Source organism: Salvelinus sp. IW2-2015, linkage group LG7 (assembly GCF_002910315.2).
Source record: "Salvelinus sp. IW2-2015 linkage group LG7, ASM291031v2, whole genome shotgun sequence".
Taxonomy (NCBI): Eukaryota; Metazoa; Chordata; class Actinopteri; order Salmoniformes; family Salmonidae; genus Salvelinus; species Salvelinus sp. IW2-2015.
Genome location: NC_036847.1, coordinates 28,113,765 through 28,133,306, shown reverse-complemented (window position 1 = coordinate 28,133,306; position 19,542 = coordinate 28,113,765). Strand labels below are relative to the sequence as shown.

The 19,542-nt window shown below is 41.5% G+C and overlaps 2 protein-coding genes across 2 annotated transcripts in view; one reads left to right on the top strand and one right to left on the bottom strand.

Annotated features, from left to right (window-relative positions):
- The window catches only part of LOC111966761 (inter-alpha-trypsin inhibitor heavy chain H6-like), a 42,012-nt gene extending 30,853 nt beyond the window's left edge, over positions 1–11,159 (top strand). The window contains exons 11-18 of the mRNA XM_023991673.1: positions 8,255–8,287; positions 8,607–8,624; positions 8,804–8,845; positions 8,984–9,007; positions 9,121–9,171; positions 9,259–9,372; positions 9,604–10,005; positions 10,142–11,159. Of these exons, the coding sequence (XP_023847441.1) occupies positions 8,255–8,287; positions 8,607–8,624; positions 8,804–8,845; positions 8,984–9,007; positions 9,121–9,171; positions 9,259–9,372; positions 9,604–10,005; positions 10,142–10,386 (929 nt within the window). The 3' untranslated portion in view covers positions 10,387–11,159. The remainder of the gene's footprint in view (positions 1–8,254; positions 8,288–8,606; positions 8,625–8,803; positions 8,846–8,983; positions 9,008–9,120; positions 9,172–9,258; positions 9,373–9,603; positions 10,006–10,141) is intronic.
- Positions 11,160–11,247: 88 nt separating this feature from the next.
- Positions 11,248–19,009, bottom strand: LOC111966760 (rab GDP dissociation inhibitor alpha-like). Its single transcript, XM_023991671.3, has 11 exons — positions 18,680–19,009; positions 17,718–17,825; positions 17,387–17,486; positions 16,924–17,058; positions 16,562–16,760; positions 16,260–16,391; positions 15,943–16,042; positions 15,565–15,736; positions 15,000–15,144; positions 14,439–14,493; positions 11,248–14,321 (listed from the first exon to the last, which is right to left on the bottom strand). Exons 1-11 carry the CDS (start codon positions 18,722–18,724, stop codon positions 14,169–14,171), a joined length of 1,344 nt encoding a protein of 447 aa, XP_023847439.1. The 5' UTR covers positions 18,725–19,009; the 3' UTR covers positions 11,248–14,168.
- Between the last annotated feature and the right edge of the window lie 533 nt (positions 19,010–19,542).

Sequence of the window (19,542 nt, the reverse complement as noted above, 5' to 3'; positions counted from 1 at the left end):
TTAGCATTTCAATTGTTATAATTATTAACTCTGTAGTGACTTCTCAGTCGACCCCCACTTCCCTTTGGTCTAACAAGCCGCCATGCTGGTTTAGCCCACTAGGGCACATTCTCCTATCATTTCTTGTAACCATATTTACTTTGTTTGTTTATGCATTTCTGTGAATTACTTAGTTAGTAATAAATAAATTATTTAAGACAATTGATGTATGGATGACTCATAGGGAAGACTGGGTTCGTGCAGATTTACGATGTTTGGAATGAGACTAACGTGAGGTAAAATAAATAATTCATTAATCAGAAGACTATTGATCAGATATGAAAATATCTGAAAGGTTATATTAGGAAATTATAACTTTGTAATCTGAATATTTTCCTTGGTGCCCCGACTTCCTAGTTAATTACAGTTACATGATTATTCAGTTTAATCGCGTAATACTAATTACAGGAATCTTTGATTAAAAACTAAGTCTTCAATTTAATGATAGTAAAGACACGACAGTACCAACACATCCTCCGAGAGCAACTTCTCCCAACCATCCAGGAGCAGTTTGATGACGGACAATGCCTTTTCCAGCATGACGGAGCACCTTGCCATAAGGCAAAGGTGATAACTAAGTGGCTCGGGGAACAAAACATTGATATTTTGGGTCCATGGCCAGGAAACTCCCCAGACCTTAATCCCATTGAGAACTTGTGGTCAATCCTCAAGAGGCGGGTGGACAAACAAAACCCCACAAATTCTGAAAAACACCAAGCATTGATTATGCAAGAATGGGCTGCCATCAGTCAGGATGTGGCCCAAAAGTGAATTGACAGCATGCCGGTGGATTGCAGAGGTCTTGAAACGAAGGGTCAACACTGCAAATATTGGCTCTTTGCATCAACTTCATGTAATTGTCAATAAAAGCCTTTGACACTTATGAAATGCTTGTAATTATACTTCAGTATTCCATAGTAACATCTGACAAAAATATCTAAAGACACTGAAGCAGCAAACTTTGTGACACAAATATTAATTTCCATTCTCAAAACTTTTGGCCACGACTGTGCACAACTTCTACAGGTCGTTGCACACCTGTGCTGAAATACATAATGTTGGTTTTTAGAGGTATCTGTTACTGTGCCTGCTCTTTACTCAATGCCATCATGGATTAAATAGGCTGAATGATCAATAGGTGAGTGAATTATCTTCGCCTTATGCCCTACAATTTGCAAACGCTCCGAGACCATCATGTCAATACCACCAGGAACTTGGTCTCTCTCTGCAATTGCATTTGTACCACTCTCAAACGCAACTGGACCTACACTTGATGGCATACTTCCAAAATCTCAAACTATTGAATGACAATTTKTTTCTGTGTCGAAAGACTCCGTTTGTTTTATTGACAATGGTGCTGGCTCCGCCAAGTCCTCACGCATTGGGCAACAGATATATTGTTATGCGTTTATTGTTGATCTCTGGTAACGTGTGACCAAACCCTGGGCAGGTAGATACCATGCAATCTCTACCGACTCCCTATGATTTCAAAAACAGAGCAGGTTTTGGCCTCTTGCATGTTAATGTCAGAAGTCTATTTCCAAAAATAGACATTAACAAGTCACATTAACAAGTCCAATACAGCATATGAAAGATAAACATCTTGTGAATCCAGCCAACATGTCCGATTTTTAAAATGTTTTACAGCGAAAACACCACGTATATTTATGTTAGCTCACCACCAAATACAAAAAAGGACAGACATTTTTCACAGCACAGGTAGCATGCACAAAACCAACCTAACTAACCAAGAACCAACCAAACTAACCAAGAAACAACTTCATCAGATGACAGTCTTATAACATGTTATTCAATAAATCTATGTTTTGTTCGAAAAATGTGCATATTTGAGCTATAAATCAGTTTTACATTGCAGCTACCATCACAGCTACCATCAGAAATAGCACCGAAGCAGCCAGAGTAATTACAGACACCAACGTCAAATACCTAAATACTCATCATAAAACATTTATGAAAAATACATGGTGTACAGCAAATGAAAGACAGGCATCTTGTGATTCCAGCCAATATCCGATTTTCTTAAGTGTTTTACAGCGAAAACACAATATAGCATTATATTAGCTTACCACAATAGCCTGAAACACAAGCCATTTACCAGCAGCAAAAGTTAGCGATCGTAACAAACCAGCAAAAKATATATMATTTTTGACTAACCTTGATAAGCTTCATCAGATGACAGTCCTATAACATCAGGTTATACATACACTTATGTTTTGTTCGAAAATGTGCATATTTAGAGCTGAAATCAGTGGTTATACATTGTGCTAACGTAGCATCTTTTTCCCACAACGTCCGGATATTTTTCTGACACTCACATATTCTGACCAAATAACTATTCATAAACATTACTAAAAAATACATGTTGTATAGGAAATGATAGATACACTAGTTCTTAATGCAATCGCCGTGTTAGAATTCTAAAAATAACTTCATTACGACATGCAGTTTACGTTATGGCGAGCGTGCCCAAAATCTGGGCGCAAACTACTAGTTCACATGTTCGACAGATATATGAAATAGCATCATAAAATGGGTCCTACTTTTGATGATCTTCCATCAGAATGTTGTACAAGGGGTCCTTTGTCCAGAACAATCGTTGTTTGGATTTAGAATGTCCTCTTCTCCAGTCAATTAGCACGGAAAGCTAGCAAAGTGGCGTGAAGCTCTCCTTCCTGAACATACGCAGACAAAGCAACACGCCTAACGTCCCGAAAAAAATTCAATAATCTAATAAAACTATATTGAAAAAACATACTTTACGATGATATTGTCACATGTATCAAATAAAATCAAAGCCGGAGATATTAGTCGTCTATAACGACAGCTTTACAGAAGGCAATACCAGGTCACTTCTCGCGCGTTCCAGAAAACAGGAAATTGKGGTCACGTTATGCCAAGAGCTTTTATTCGACCTCAGATGATGTTATACACTCCATTTCTTCTCTCACTGCCTGTTGACATCTAGTGGAAGGCGTATGAAGTGCATGTATACTAATAAATATCAAGCACATTTATAGGCAGGCCCTAGAACAGAGCATCGATTTCAGATTTTCCACTTCCTGTCAGGAAGTTTGCTGCAAAATGAGTTCTGTTTTACTCACAGATATAATTCAAACGGTTTTAGAAACTAGAGAGTGTTTTCTATCCAATAGTAATAATAATATGCATATTGTACGAGCAAGAATTGAGTACGAGGCCGTTTGAAATGGGCACCTTTTATCCAGGCTACTCAATACTGCCCCTGCAGCCCAAAGAGGTCAACACCTCTGCAATTCTCTCGATTACCAAAGCCAAACATTTTGAATTGCTTGCGGTTAAAGTGAACGCAAACTCAGGAAAAAAATAAACGTCCTCTCACTATCAACTGCGTTTATTTTTAGCAAACTTAACATGTGTAAATATTTGTATGACCATAACAAGACTCAACAACTGAGACATAAACTGAACAAGTTCCACAGACCTGTGACTAACAGAAATTGAATAATGTGTCCCTAAACAAAGGGGGGGTCAAAAGTAACAGTCAGTATCTGGTGTGGCCACCAGCTGCATTAAGTACTGCAGTGCATCTCCTCTTCATGGACTGCACCAGATTTGCCAGTTCTTGCTGTGTGATGTTACCCCACTCTTCCACCAAGGCACCTGCAAGTTCCCGGACATTTCTGGGGGGAATGGCCCTAGCCCTCACCCTCCGATCCAACAGGTCCCAGATGTGCTCAATGGGATTGAGATCCGGGCTCTTCGCTGGCCATGGCAGAACACTGACATTCCTGTCTTGCAGGAAATCGCGCACAGAACGAGCAGTATGGCTGGTGGCATTGTCATGCTGGAGGGTCATGTTAGGGTGAGCCTGCAGTAAGGGTACCACATGAGGGAGGAGGATGTCTTCCCTGTAATGCACAGCGTTGGGATTGCCTGCAATGACAACAAGCTCAGTCCGATGATGCTGTGACACACCGCCCCAGACCATGACGGCAGACCTCCACCTCCAGGACTTTTTGCCAGTCCTGTCTGGTCCAGCGACGGTGGGTTTGTGCCCATAGGCGACGTTGTTGCCGGTGATGTCTGCCTTACAACAGGCCTACAAGCCCTCAGTCCAGCCTCTCTCAGCCTATTGCGTACAGTCTGAGCACTGATGGAGGGATTGTGCGTTCCTGGTGTAACTCGGGCAGTTGTTGTTGCCATCCTGTACCTGTCCTGCAGGTGTGATGTTCGGATGTACCAATCCTGTGCAGGTGTTACGTGGTTTGCCACTATCCATCCTGTCTCCCTGTAGTACTGTATTAGGTGTCTTACAGTTCCGACATTGCAATTTATTGCCCTGGCCACATCTGCAGTCCTGCCTCCTTGCAGCATGCCTAAGGCACGTTCACACAGATGAGCAGGGACCCTGGGCATCTTTCTTTTGGTGTTTTTCAGTCAGTAGAAAGGCCTCCTTTATTATCCTAGGTTTTCATAACTGTGACCTTAATTGCCTACCGTCTGTAAGCTGTTAGTGTCTTTTTTGAATTTTATATTTTTTAATTTTTACCCCCTTTTTCGTGGTATCCAATTGTTAGTAGTTACTATCTTGTCTCATCGCTACAACTCCGGTACGGGCTCGGGAGAGACGAAGGTCAAAAGCCATGCGTCCTCCGAAACACAACCCAACCAAGCTGCACTGCTTCTTAACACAGCGCGCATCCAACCCGGAAGCCAGCCGCACCAATGTGTCGGAGGAAACACCGTGCACCTGGCGACCTGGTTAGCGCGCACTGCGCCCGGCCCGCCACAGGAGTCGCTAGTGCGCAATGAGACAAGGATATCCCTACCGGCCAAACCCTCCCTAACCCGGACAACGCTAGGCCAATTGTGTGTCGCCCCACGGACCTTCCGGTCGCAGTCGGCTGCGACAGAGCCTGTGCGCGACCCCAGAGTCTCTGGTGACACAGACCACTGCACCACCCGGGAGGTCCAGCTGTTAGTGTCCTAACGACCGTTCCACAGGTGCATGTTCATTAATTGTTTATGGTTCATTGAACAAGCATGGGAACCAGTGTTTAAACCCTTACAATGAAGATATGGATTTTTACTAATTATCTTTGAAAGACAGGGTCCTGAAAAAGGGACGTTTCTTTTTTTGCTGAGTTTATATAAGGACTCCCACATCACTGTAGTCGGCTGCTACAGACCGGCTTTGGGAGACGCACAAAACTCTTTCTGATGTCCTGCACAAGTTAAATGACTCTGAATTAGTTTTTTATGAGATTTGAACTGGGACATGCTTACATCTGTATCGGACTCTTTTAAACTGTGTGACTCTCTGAATCTCGCTCAATTAATTAATGCGCCGACAAGACCGAATCCCAGAGCACCTAACAAATCAACTCTATTGGACATTATTCTAACGAAGACTCCTCACAAATACACATCGACTGGGATATTCTGTAATGATGTCCGTGATCACTGTGCTATTACTTGTGTTAGAAATACAAAAATGACCAAAACCAAACCCCGTTATATTTTTTAAATACATTTTAGACAGTTTGATGAGCAAGCGCTCTTACGTGATCTGTACCAAAGTATTGACCGAGTAAGTCTGATTCCCGATGTTGACAATGCCAGGGACAATTMTTTTGTTTGTTTTTATATGAAATTTGTGTCCATTTGTGAAAAGCATACCCCTTTTCCCCTTAATCAGTGGAAGGGACCATCCCTGGTTTTCAGATAACTTGGCAGAATTAATTAGAAAGAGATATCTCTTGGGCTCAAGCTAGACATACAAATGCTCCTGTTGACTGGGCCTCCTTCAGAGCACTAAGAAACAAATGCACAGGTTTGATCAGGAAGTCCAAATCAGATTGCTATTTAAATGCAGTCACAGAGAACCTAAACAACCCTACCCAGTTCTGGAAGATAATCAAATCAGTGTCAGGTTCTAATGTATCCTCAGGCCTTCCTGACCATTAATGATGGATTCTAATGAAGTGAAGGATAAAGCTGATATTGTAGGGGTTTTTAACAAGCACTTCATATCTGCTAGTTCAGTTTTTAATAATGGTGGGGCCCAGACCTCTAATGTAAGCTCTGTTACAGTCAACTATGATATAGGCCCTCATGTGAACCATTTTAATTTTGAGCCTGTTTCTTATGCTGAGGTCTATAAAGCACTAAAGGCAATAGACACTAAAAAGTCTGCAGGTTCAGACAACCTGGACCCCTACCTCTTAAAGATAGCAACTGGTATTATTACTGAACCTGTGGCTCACATTTTCAACTTGAGTCTCTTGACCAATTCCATACCCAGCATTTGGAAATCAGCTTATGTCCTCCCACTGCTAAAGGGTGGCGATCCCTCAGGACGCTAGTTATTAGCATCTATTTCCAAACTCCCTATCCTGGCCAAAGTCTATGAATCCCTAGTGAACTCACAGTTAAACGTCTTAATTGAAAATAACATACTGAGCGGGGTTCAGTCTGGCTTTAGATCGGGGCACAGCACCACAACTGCAGCTATGGCAGTGGCAAATGATATTAATGCACTTGATAAAAAGCAACATTGTGCTGCTCCGTTTGTGGATTCATCAAAGGCCTTTGATTTAGTTGACCATGAAATGTTGCTAGCTAGACTCAGAAACATTGGTCTCTGTGAAGAGGCAGTAAATTGGTTTAGGAACTATCTTTCTGACAGAACACAATGTGTGTGTGTATATACTGACAATCACAAGTCTAACTTTCTTGAGATTAATATAGGTGTGCCCCAGGGTTCCATTTTAGCTCCATTGTTCTCAATTTTTATTAATGAATTGGGAAATGGGATGCAACCAGCAAAGTTACATCTATATGCAGATGATACAGTCATATATTCATGTGCTCCTTCTCTGGTTCAGGCTGTTGAAGAGCTCCAGACTGCTTTTCAGTCAATGCAGGCCTCCCTTTATGGTCTCAAACTTCAATGTACAATAAACTAAATTCATGACCTTTACCAGAGCTAGAACTCTGCCAGAGAAGGTTAGCATTGTCACATCTGGTGGCTTATCTATTGAAAAAGTGTCATCCTACAAATACCTAGGTATTTGGTTGGATGACAACTTGTCTTTTAAAGTTCATGTGGATAATCTTGTAAAAAAGCTTAAATTGAAACTGGGTTTTTATTTTCTTAAGGCTTGCTTCCCTCTTTTCGCTAGAAAGAAGCTTGTTCAGGCCACTTTTCTCTCTGTAATTGATTATGGTGACTTGTTGTATATGCATGCAGCCTCCTCTGTCTTACAGAGACTGGACTCTGTTTATCATGCATCCTTGCATTTTATTACAAATGCCAAGTCACTCACCCACCATTGCACATTGTACCAAATGGTAGGTTGGACCTCACTTTATATGCACAGAAAGATACATTTGTATGTGTTCATCTACAAAGCCCTTTTGGGTAAACTCCCTCTTTACCTCTGTAGTCTGGTCTCCTTCACCACCAGCAGTTACCATACCCGGTCTGCTAGGTGGTTGCTATTAAAGTCCCCAGGACATTCACAGTATTAGGCAAGACTGCCTTTTCTTCTTGTGCACCAGCGGCATGGAATAGTCTACAATCCATGCTTCATCTAGATATGTTAGTGCCACTGAATTAATAAAAAATATTGATGGGAGACTTTGTTACGGAGGAGTGTAAATGCTTTTTTTTTTGGCTGGAACATGTTGTACGTTTTAATGATGTAATGTATTGATTGTTGCTGCTTTCTTGGCCAGGTCTCCTTTGAAAAAGAGACTGGGTATCAATGGGCTTTTCCTGGTTATTTTTTTTATCCTGCAACGAGTGAGGTCTGGCCACCCGACAACCTGCCTGCTCGACCCCATCCCCTTCTCCAGACCATTTCTGGAGACCTCCTATTCTTCACTTCTCTGATCAACTCATCCCTGACCACTGTCTGCGTCCCATCTGACTTCAAAATGTCTTGAGCTGCTCCCCTCCTCAAGAAACCAATACTCGACTCCTCTGATGTTAACTATAGACCTGTATCCCTTTTCTTTCCAAAACACTTGTGTTCTGTCTCTGATCAACTTTCTCGCTCTCTCTCAAAAATCTTCTTGACTCTAACTGTATGTCGCTCTGGATAAGAGCGTCTGCTAAATGACTAAAATGTAAATGTACAATCGAATGCACCACGGGCACTGTACTATCAATCTGCCCTTAGTTGTGACATGTTCCACTTCTCTCCACCAGATGTCTCTACTTCCATTCAGCTCCATAGAAAAGGTGAATCAAGCACACACAGCACCCTTTTTTAAATCTAGAACCTAAAAGGGTTCTTAGGCTGTCCCCATAGGAGACCCCTTTGAAGAACCCTTTTTGGTTCTAGGTAGAACCCCTATGAGTTTCATGTAGGACCTTTTACACAGAGGGCTCTACCTGGAACCAAAAAGGGTTCTCCTTTGGGGACTGCTGGAATCCTTTTGGAAACCTTTTTATGTAAGAGTGTGCCAGTAGATTTAATCATTCTATTGCACAAAATGTATTAAGTGATGAAGTGGTGCTTTAAACTGTAATCTTTTTTTTCTCCCGGGTTTTCTTTTAGATATGGAGGTGGTTAAAGGTGAGTTCTCTCTTTCTTCCCTGCCATGAAAAATAGATTCACTGTAACAACATGAATGTTGTATATTAAAATCTGTTTCCCCTATAGAGATTCTGATGACAGCCCCCAGACCAGCTCAGGGAGAGGGTATGTTTTAACTGTCTGGTGTCTAATGATGTCCGTCTGATTTCATCTTTCAGATTATGATGCAACCTACGACTATGACCTCGACTATGACTCATGTAAGTCATAGTTGATAGATGCATATACATAAATGTGTGTGTATGTAACTGTTTAGTTGTGTTGGCCATGTGGATACTTTGTATGTTTCTAAGTTGATACAGATGTTTAACATCTTTTTGGGAATTGAATGTTTACAGGGGATGAATCAGCATCAAATCCTCGTAAGTATTTCTATGTAGTCTAGCATAAGATTAATGTACTTCAGAGCCAGGCTCTGACCTGTCATTGGTTTCAGTGCTTCAGATAGATGAGATTGACACTGTTGTCCTTCCAGGGCTGGGCCCCCCCTCCAGACTGAGCTCTGTCAGAGTCTTCTCCTCTTCTGGTAAGGGGCCTGCACAACACAACATATGACTGAAAGTTAATGTTTCTCACCTGTTTTTCTTAATGTCCAACATGTTATATTCTGAAGTTGATGGAGACCCTCACTTTGTGGTCCAGCTCCCTAAACTGAAACAGAATCTGTGTTTCACGGTGGACGGCAGGGCCAACGATGTACTGAGACTGCTGGAAGACCCAGAGAGAGGTTAGTCAGTACAGACTACCAAGACAAGTCCAGAACTCTCATATTATATTACTTGCATGCAATTTCATTTTAGCAATGTGCTGTATAATTTGAGAAGCACACTGACATTGTATAGGAACAGAATTGAATGGGAATTTATTAATACGAACACATTAATCCTGTTAATGCTGCCATGCATATATAATAAATATATATCTCACACACTTAACCCTTGCCTTCCTCTCGCTTAAGGTATCATGGTGGATGGTCATTTGATGTGGGCTCCGTCCAAACAAGACGTCGAAGACCGTTCCCGTACGTACTTTGACCAGATAATCATCTCTACCAGGGGCGGGACAGGTGTGCTGGGCGCCATAATGATCACCCTCTCATTGGATGCCGTGGTGGTGGAGGGGGAGGGGCGGGACACCCTACACACCAATCAGGAAGGATCTGTGACAAGGCAGGGCGTGATGGTTTCCATTGAAAGCAGAGATGACTTACATCAAAGCTGTTGGATCGAGCTGACGAAGGACATTCGTTTCCTGGTTCTCTTCCACCACTACAAACACCCCAGCTACCTGCAGATGGCACACCTCGGATTCTACATCACTGATGGACAGGGCCTCTCTCCTTCAACCAAAGGCCTACTGGGTACATTCCTTTATCACTCTTCAATTACTTTAAATGGGTTTCTTTGTCTTTTTGCACCTGACCCTAAAGCCCCTGCTGTATAAAGGGATTTAGAAAAATATGTAATGATTTAGTGATTGTTCTCTTGTCCCAACAGGCCAGTTCCAGCATGCTGACATGCGTGTCACACTGATGAAGGACCCTCGTGACACACTGCATCAGCCCAGTAAAGAGGGGGTGCTGAGGTGGGGGGTGATACACATGCCCGTCACCCTACAGGACAAGACCCTGAAGGACACGGTGAGGAAAGGTCACCTGGCAAGTTGTTGGGTCGTGCCCAAGGCGCAGGTGGAGAGACTGCTGGGGCATCCCTACCAGAGCTATGTGGTGGATCACCTGTAAATACTCACTGGCTCTTTTCAAATGTCCATCCTAGCACACTAGTTAGAATACTATACATGCCTAATGCATTGCTTTATATTAAGTGGAATGGAGATTGGAACCGAGACATTCATCTAGCTATCCCCTCCACCTCAAAGCTGGGTAGCTCAGGCCATGGGAAACTCTGTAAGGACAAACAGCACTGGGACTAGGGTGCTGCTGGCTAGCCTTCAATACCAATGTCACATAGTGAGTTATTACTCTCTGAGAGCACCGGTGGCAGTGTGCATGAATGCATATTCATGATTATGAGAGGAAAAAGAGAGACAAATACGAGACAGAGAAAAGAGAGGGCAAAAGAGAACAAGAGACAGATGCAAAAGAGAAAACAAGAGAAACCGATACAAAGAGTGAGAGACAGAGTGAGAGTCCAGTAAGTATGATGAGGTAATTCACACAGGTGTCAGACATTAATAAATAAAGGAGATGGGATGATGTCATTGCACCAGTCCTTTCTGAAACAACAATAGTGACAGACTTCTGCCGTTAACATTGCAACAGTAAGATCTTAATTTTCTGTATACTTCTGCAGACAAATGCTGCTTGATCTTCACATACAGCTAATTCCAAACTCTCCTTCACACAAATCATGTTTCATAAGTACTTTTATAATTCCAATGTTATAACAAATATATTAATAGATGATTTGAGCAGTGTGGAATTTTATAAAGTGTCAGAGTTGTGTGTATATACAGTATGTATATTCCTAAAATGACTAAATCTTATAAATTGTCTATGGAACTTGTTTTGGTCTTATTGGGGTAGGTAGTTTTACACAAATGATTTAGTTCTGTTAACACATGGACTCTCAGACACTTTGGATTTGACTTTTCAGGTTTGCCATGTGCTTTTAATTTTTTTCTATCATTTTGTTCATAGTTTAATTCATTTTATTTGTTACACAAGACATTATTCACATACTAGTGATCAAACAAAGGACTGTAAGTTGTTTACTTCTCTGTCTGCCCTATGTTTTCTGCAATTTCAAGGGATGTCATCCAATAATATTAGTCAAAGGCCAAAACTCTTAAATGAATACAGTAAACCACATTTTAGGCTTTCTTTTAAATAAATAAAGAGAAGACAGCGTCTGGTGTCGAGGAAGGGGAAAAATGCCCAAATATAACTAGCTACGCTTGCAGAGTAAACTCAACACTTCACCAAGGTAACATAATTCCAGTATGAAATTCACACAATGTTAAAACTGTGCACAGTCTGAAACTGTATAAATTAGTCTAAAAGATAACTGGACTGAAGGGTTGAAAGCTTAATTGAACCCTATGATTGAGGACCAGACTGTTGCTATCGTCCCACTGTCCTTCATCACAACCTGTTATAAGACGTGTTAATGTTTAACCCATGTAAAACTGTAATAACCAGTAAATCAGGTCAAACATGATACAACAAAACTAAAACAATGAAGTCGGCATATATGCATCACTTTGAGATCAGTTATGATAATATAACAAACTAATAGCAGAGAAGCATATTCAGCATTACCTTCCATCACCATAACGTCAGTGAAATCAAATAAATGAGCATTGTACTAAGACACACAAAGCCACCCCAAATACGTAAAAACTGAGGCGTTTAGAGATATGAGGGACTACATGAAGGGATAGGCAATAATTCCCACTAATTACTGTAATCGTATTTGAAGGGAAATGTTGTGGCATCTCTCAGCATTGCTGCCCACAATTGATATGTACTGTAAATAACTAACCAAGCTGCAGATCCAAATCTCAAAACAATGTCATGCCTGGAAACATATATAGATGAAGAGAACACGGCTAACCTCAAAGGGTCAGACAGAATGTAGGTTAAGGGTTTCTACAATGGAGGAGATTCACATTAGGGCCCAGCCAAGTCCACAGAACCCCAGGATTTACTAGAACATAGAAATATAATGACTAGAATTTCTGAGATTCTATCGCTGTTATATTAGACTGTGGGTGGTAGTTAGTGGAAATACAATGTTCACAGTTAGCAGTCATGAAAGACACAAGACATTTGCAGCATCAAGTCAACCAACTGACATCAATAAGCAGAGGAATGATTGGCAGATAACATTGTTTTTAAATATACTGAAATTATTTGAGAACCCAAACATATTGAATAAGACCCCAAATTAAGGCTAAAACCAAGTAAAAGCAATTGGTTCATATTCTGGGGAGGCACTTCATATCGAGGCCTCAGAACCTTTCGTAATGGTGCATTCTGTTAAGTGTTTTACATTTTGGGAGTGTCCGCTTTTCCCTCCACTTGCTACTGTAAGGTTGCTTAGCAGGAGTCCAAAGGGAATTTGTCTCTCTCTGTGACATACACAACAAGGGTTAGTTAGACCACAACAATGATCTGGAGCTTCCTTTCACTACAAGCCGAGAGTTCAGTCTTCCTTCTTTTACACTAAAACAATACTTTCCTGATCTCAAATCTGCGACAGTCCCTAACTACATTCGTTTTTATCACCTTGCTTCATCGTATCTCAACATGTAGTGATCTGATTTCCTATTTGAGTACAACTCAGTGCTATCCTTGGGACGTCCCTACCCTAAACCTAACCTTAACCATAACCCTTACCTTAACCATTTTCAACTTCAATGGAGTGACATCAGTTCGGACATCCCAAGGACACTGTTTAGACTTTCTCATTTCATGAAAAATATATTCATGTAACCTCACCAACATGCCTAGCCTCCAGACAGAGCCTCACTGTAACCGCCCTCTCTCACTCTTCTACACAACACATTGCCTTTTCAGTTTGACCTCAAAGTCCACTTCAGAGTATTACAGTCCATGTTTCCATTTCAAATTCAGTAAACTTCATAACTTCAGCAAGTGAAAATGTGCACCAAATGTTGAGAAATAAAAACTCTAAACAATTAAAAAATAAAGAACGGAAACCATTAAAATCGTAACTTTGACATCACACAACAGAGAAATAAAACGTGGTTTTAGGGACAACAGAACAGTTAGCCACCGGTTAGCTTAACTACTAGCACAGAGAACACAGCAGCACTGCAAAGTGAGCATTATCAGTTTGACAGAACAGCCTATTGATATTATAACTTTTCATTTTAAAACATTTTGTCTGACCGAGAGAGATTTGCCGAAAAAAGAGCAGTTGTCTATGTAAATACGTAACACAGGTTAAATAGTAGGAAGAGAACAGGGTGAAAGCAGGGTTGACAGGAGGGAATGATCAGTGTGAGAATGGCCCAGCCTTCAGAACGCTGTCGTGTCATCATGTTCTATGTGCAATACTACTGTGTATTCATGCATGTCAAAGTGAAAAGGCTTTTGAAATTGCAATGACAATGAATCGGTCTACCGCTAATGATCATAGTTTATATGTAGTTTAAAATGGAATGAGAGACCATATCAACCCTGCCTTTCAGTGAGAGATAGAAATAGGGAATGTGAGTCTTGGAACAATGTGCTGTGTGTGTGTGTGTTTTAATTATGTTTGAGTACGGAGACCTCAGAAGGAGGGGGGAAAAAGGAGGACAACTGGAAGGCAGAACCTCACTGTCTACTCTAGAACCTTCTAGAACTCCCCTGAACACTCCCACCATCTCCCATATAAGGTACCCTGCCCCTAAAATCTGTAAATTATCTAACTCGTTACCCTTTGTACTCTTTACCCTGCCCTCTACCACCTCATCCATATGTTCTGCCTTCTTCCATTAACCCCCTCTTCACTCCCTTCTCTGCCCCGCCCTCTCCCTGATGCCCCTCCCTCCTCATTGCTCATCCTCCCCAAACACATCGTTCTGTTTGCGTTTCATGTTCTCAAAGTCAAAGTCGCTTCCAGTCATACGCTTGTAGATGTCCTTGATGTCGTTGCAGGTGGTCTCGAAGTGAGTGGTGGCGTCGTAGGCCGACGAGGCAAATATCTGAACGAGACATAAAATCACACCAATTTTTTTTCACTCCACTGCCTTGTCCTAAAACATGTCTCAAAGGTGGTGTTTTAGCAATATAGGAGGTATATCTAGATGTGTTTGACTCACCTGACTCTCAGTACCGTCGTCTGTGGGCTCATAGAGGTCACTGAGGGACACAAACCTACAGATAAAGAGGGAAGATGTCAGTTATTGACTTACAAAAGCCTCCTTACTGCTATTCATTTTATTCATTTGTGATAGCACACATCGTACAAGCTGAGTTTTGGACAGTGATGAAACAACACAAGATATACAGTATAATATATATAGTTACATAATATGAAAGTCGCTCTGGATAATAGCATCTACTAAATGACTCAAATGTAAATTATAATATATACCATTTAGCAGACGCTTTTATCCAAAACAGTCATGCATGCATAAATGTTATGTATGGGTGGTCCCGGGAATTGAACCCACTTTCCTGGTGATGCAAGCACCATATGCTCTACCAACTGAACTACAGAGAACCAACACAATCAGAGAAGTGGGAGGGAGAAGACAGAAGGAAGAGGGAGAAGACAGGAGGGAGCAGAGAGGAGGACGAGGGAGCAGAGTGGAGGAAGAGGGAGAAGAGAGTAGTAAAGGGGAGGAAGAGGTAGTAGAGAAGAGGGAGTAGAGACACACTTCTGGTCAATGGGCTCCAGCAGCTCCAGAGCAGGCTCTATCTCAGCCTCAGGCTCGTTGGTCTCCACAGTGGTGCTGACAATGGCAATGTACTTCCCCTGGGCCGCCACATTGTGGGCATAGGAGATCATACACACGTAGATGTCTGGAGGACAGAATACAAGTTAGATCAGTTTAGGGATAAGGAAAAGAGGGTTTGTGATACATGGCCAATATATCACGGCTAAGGACTGTGTCCAGGCACTCCGCGTTGCGCTGTGCATAAGAACAGCCCTTAGCCATGGTATATTGGCCATATACCACACCCCCTCGTGCCTTATTGCTTAAGTATAAAATATGCCTGAAAAATATGTTATGTGGCAGTCACTTTGCTTTTCTGATACCTAATTGTGTATTCGATTGAGATTTTAGTTTTAGTTTTCTGGACTATTCCAGACTTTTTCACTCCCCAACAACACTGCTATTGTACTTTATGTGAGGCAAACTTACTGGTAGAGAGAACATCTGACAACAGGAAGTCAGAAACATCCCATCTTAGTAAACCTGTATTTGGTCCACCCCTCACCTGACTTGCGGTTGACCTGGTTCTGGGGGATGATGATCTGACAGGAGTTGGCGTCGTTGGTGTCCTTGATCGGGTGGCTGAGGATACAGATGACCCTGATCACCTGACCTGCCTTACGCACGCGGTCCTGGATGTAGCTGGGGTCACAGATCAGCTGTTTGCACCGAGCCACCTGACAAGGGAAGGACAATATAGAAGATAACAATGTCAATCTAACATACTGTACTTTCTCTCTTCTACCAATTGTAAATGTGCAGGTATTGTTCACTTTTCTTCAGTGCATTATCAGCAGTCTTGACTACTTTACTATAAGGTGAATGTGATTTTATTGATAGTTTACATTGTGATTTTATAGAACTGATTAGATGGTGATTTTACCTCTCCCTCAGACTTCACTCCCACCACATGGCCATCCTCCATCACTATCTCCTCCACTGGTTTGTTGAGCATGTAGGTTCCTCCATAAATTGCACTCAACCTAACAATGTATGAGAGAGAGTCTATGAATTATACTTTATTATAAATATGCTAATACACTATTGAATACATTTTACATTTACAATTTAGTCAGTTAGCTTTAGCAGACTCTTTTATCCTTATCCAGAGTGACTTAAGATCAGAATTCAACACGAACAGCTTTGTCTTACTAAAGAAAGGACATAGAGATTTAGGGATTACAAATGTAACACACAGACCTGGCAAATCCTTGAGGCAGCTCCCCCAGGCCATAGAGGGGGTACAGGTAGGGGCTTTTCCCATATCGGGCCAGGGATTCACTGTACAGCTTGATACGATTGATGGTCTCCAAACAGGGCACATCAAGGTAGCTGGAGAAAGGGAGACACATGATCAATAGGAGTCAGGGTGTGCTTTGAGGAAATGCACATTTCCTCAATGCATTTCACAGCATTAATTTGGAATTTCAGTTTACTTCCTGATAGGCCCTGGCCCAGGCTAAATCTTATTAGCGATTGGTAATCAATCTAAGTGCTCTTACTCGTCTGTCCTGTAGAGGGCCAGGGCGTGGCCAGTGAAGTCGATGACATCCTGACCCAGGTCAAACTTCTTGTACACATCTCTCATGGTGGTGACTTTGGGGTCGACGCCCTCGAAGGTCTTAGGGTCGTTCTCGTCAAAGTTGGCCACAAACACGAGGAATTTCCGGAACCTTCTCTTCTCAAACATACCCATAAGATCTGGAGGACACGTGACAAAAACAAAAGTGAAAGCTCTGCCTCATATACGACACTATACTGTGTATATATAGCAGGAAAACGTTAATAAATGTCAACTTTGATGGTACATATAGCAAACTCACAACATAATCTAAAGTACAGTTTACTGTATATTCAAACTTACTTGAAGCTAGAGCCTCAGTCTCAGTTGAGGGCACCTTGTAGATCTTTCCTCCCTTGTACACAAAACTACCCTCCACTACTTTGAAGTCCAGGTATCGTGTCACTTCTGTGTATAGCAGCATTTTCACAAGCTGACCTGTTTTATTGGATTGTCAGACAGAAAGGATGGTTTTCATTTAATAAGTTCAAGATATCACCATGTTTCATCAACAGCCATGCCATATTTTGCTTTATTGGTATCATGATGGCGATTTACATTTTTTCTTGGGTAAATTCTGCTTCCTACTTATACTCATGATGTGGTGATGGTCTGCATACATGAATACGTTGAGTAACTGAGCAACATGATTTATGATTGAGGCTATTGGTGTACCGATTGGTTCTGTATGTATCGACTGGTAACAGGAATATTCATTAATCTAATAGGTCTCATTTGCAAACAAAAAACAAATCCCACAACTGACCATTGGCCATAAGAAATTTGGGGATGAGGTCCACGTTCCAGTCTCTTCCACGACCCATAGACTCTGGAGGGCTGTCAGGCAGCTCAAACCGCTTGTACAGCTGTGGAAGGGAAATATATGCACGAGTGAAAACATCAATAAATACTCTTACAAATGCCAAACCATTAACCTGGGGCAGTGAAGTGAAAGGAAAATACAGGAGAATAAAATATCTGACTTAAACAATGGAGGGCTGGGTGGAACTTTGTAATATATTAAATATGATTTAATATTTTAGTGGATATTGACACAAAATGATGACCATTAGATCCACAATGTTCTACGCCCTTACCTCTTCCAGAGGGGTGATGGAGGAGCTTTCACCTCCATAGTAGGGGTTCCTGTCCATGTGCAGAACTTTCTTTCCATTCACAGACATGATCCCAGAGAGGATGCATTCCTAAAACGAAAGGCAAAATATGAATCAAAATTCGTATTAAAAAAGCAATTGTGTGTGTGTGTGTGTATCAGGAGGGAGAGATAGAGAGAGGAGGAGGAGGAGGAGGAGGGGGGGGGGGTAAGAGGGAGGGACAAGATGTACGCAAGCGCGAGCGGATGTCTGAGCCATAACAATAATACTGTACTAATAATAAAAATAATACTATTCATAACAAAACGAACAATTGTATAAATAAAGCAAATACACTTTTTTTTCTCTTTGCATCTGCCACCCCAATTGAAATGAGTGTAGTGGATATTGTTCATGTCCAGGCTAAATCATTAACTGTCTGCACTAAAAAAATATAAATTGTATGTATATCCATCGTACTCGTAAAATGTTGGCTTTGTCTTATTGTAAACTCTGTACACATGTACCTCGAATATGGAACAGGGTGTAATGACTGAGGCGAGTCTACGAAACATTATACAGTACTAGGGAGAGGTTCTATTTATTTAAAACCATTCTCAGACCTGCGCAAATGCTGTTCAATGAAGGCCACTACACCATCACTCTGGGGCTACGCCTAAAGATGCTGCACAACGAATGAACAATGCATTGACAACACAAATGTATCCAAATAAAGTGTTGCCTACTTGTATCCATTATTCAAAGATATCTTATTAGCTTTGGGGCAGATAGGCTATTTACCATCCCATTTTCCTACAGTCAGCCAGGGATGCAGATGCTCCTATCAATTGCATTATTGGATGAATAATGAAACATAGGCAAACTTCATAAATGTAAAGTTGAGTATGTTATATCACCAAGCCAAGCCTTAATGTGAAGCAAATACAATTGATTAGACTACTTACCGTGAGTCCGGTGCCCAAAACGATCACATCATATTCCTCATCCATGTTGTATCACCGCCTCTCCTGTCTCGCCCTCTTTTGCCTTGTGAAATTTCAGGGAATTGGCAGGAAAGGAAACCAAGTGGAAGAACGAACGCAATTTGTCCCCGTTTCTTTTTAGCAAGTGTATGTTGGTTAGATGCCGTTTTAAGTTAGTATTTATTTATTTATACTCAGTTATAATTTGAAAGTGGAATATGGTCCACACACTGTCACCGGCAAGAACGACCAAAGATGGCCCTAACCATGGAACGCTGTGGAACAGCAATGATGCATTCGCGTCGGAAAGTAGGGCACATCCCTTGCGTCTGCGCCTCACACTAGGCTACACCCCTAGTCTCACAACAGACGAAACAGAGAAACCGTCCCTCCTCACATTTAAACAGTTATGTTATTGTATGCTTACGCTATTCATAAAAAGGCTAGATTTTTTTTTCTAATCAGACTATTGTCTGATTAGACACTAACGTGTGCGTTTTTATTTTGTTTTCCCCTTCAGTCCTTTTCATTGCGGTAGGCGCAGCAATTGCGGATGCAGTGGTATTCCTCCGCCAACACTGCTGTTATGAAAAAGCTTAGAAGACTGATAAAAGGCTGAAAATAGTTACCAGAAGCTATGTCTTCTATGGGCCTAGTCAACTAGGCGTGTTCATAGGTTCAAAGTAACATCAGCTGTGTAAATTTAAGAATGACATAATATTAATCTTGCTCATGGAGGCATTATGTTGGTTACTTTGTGTAGCCTATTCATGGTGGCATATAAAAAAACATTCATTTTAGCCCTATAGGCTAATTCTTCCTCAAGATTAGACACACATGAAAAT

Bases quoted from the DNA above. Each gene is read 5' to 3' on its own strand.
- LOC111966760 (XM_023991671.3), bottom strand. From the start codon at position 18,724: ATGGATGAGGAATATGATGTGATCGTTTTGGGCACCGGACTCACG. The intron at 17,487-17,717 runs GTAAGGGCGTAG...TCCCTTCCACAG, and splicing joins CCATCACCCCTCTGGAAGAG to CTGTACAAGCGGTTTGAGCT. The intron at 15,737-15,942 runs GTAAAATCACCA...TTCCCTTGTCAG, and splicing joins GAGTGAAGTCTGAGGGAGAG to GTGGCTCGGTGCAAACAGCT.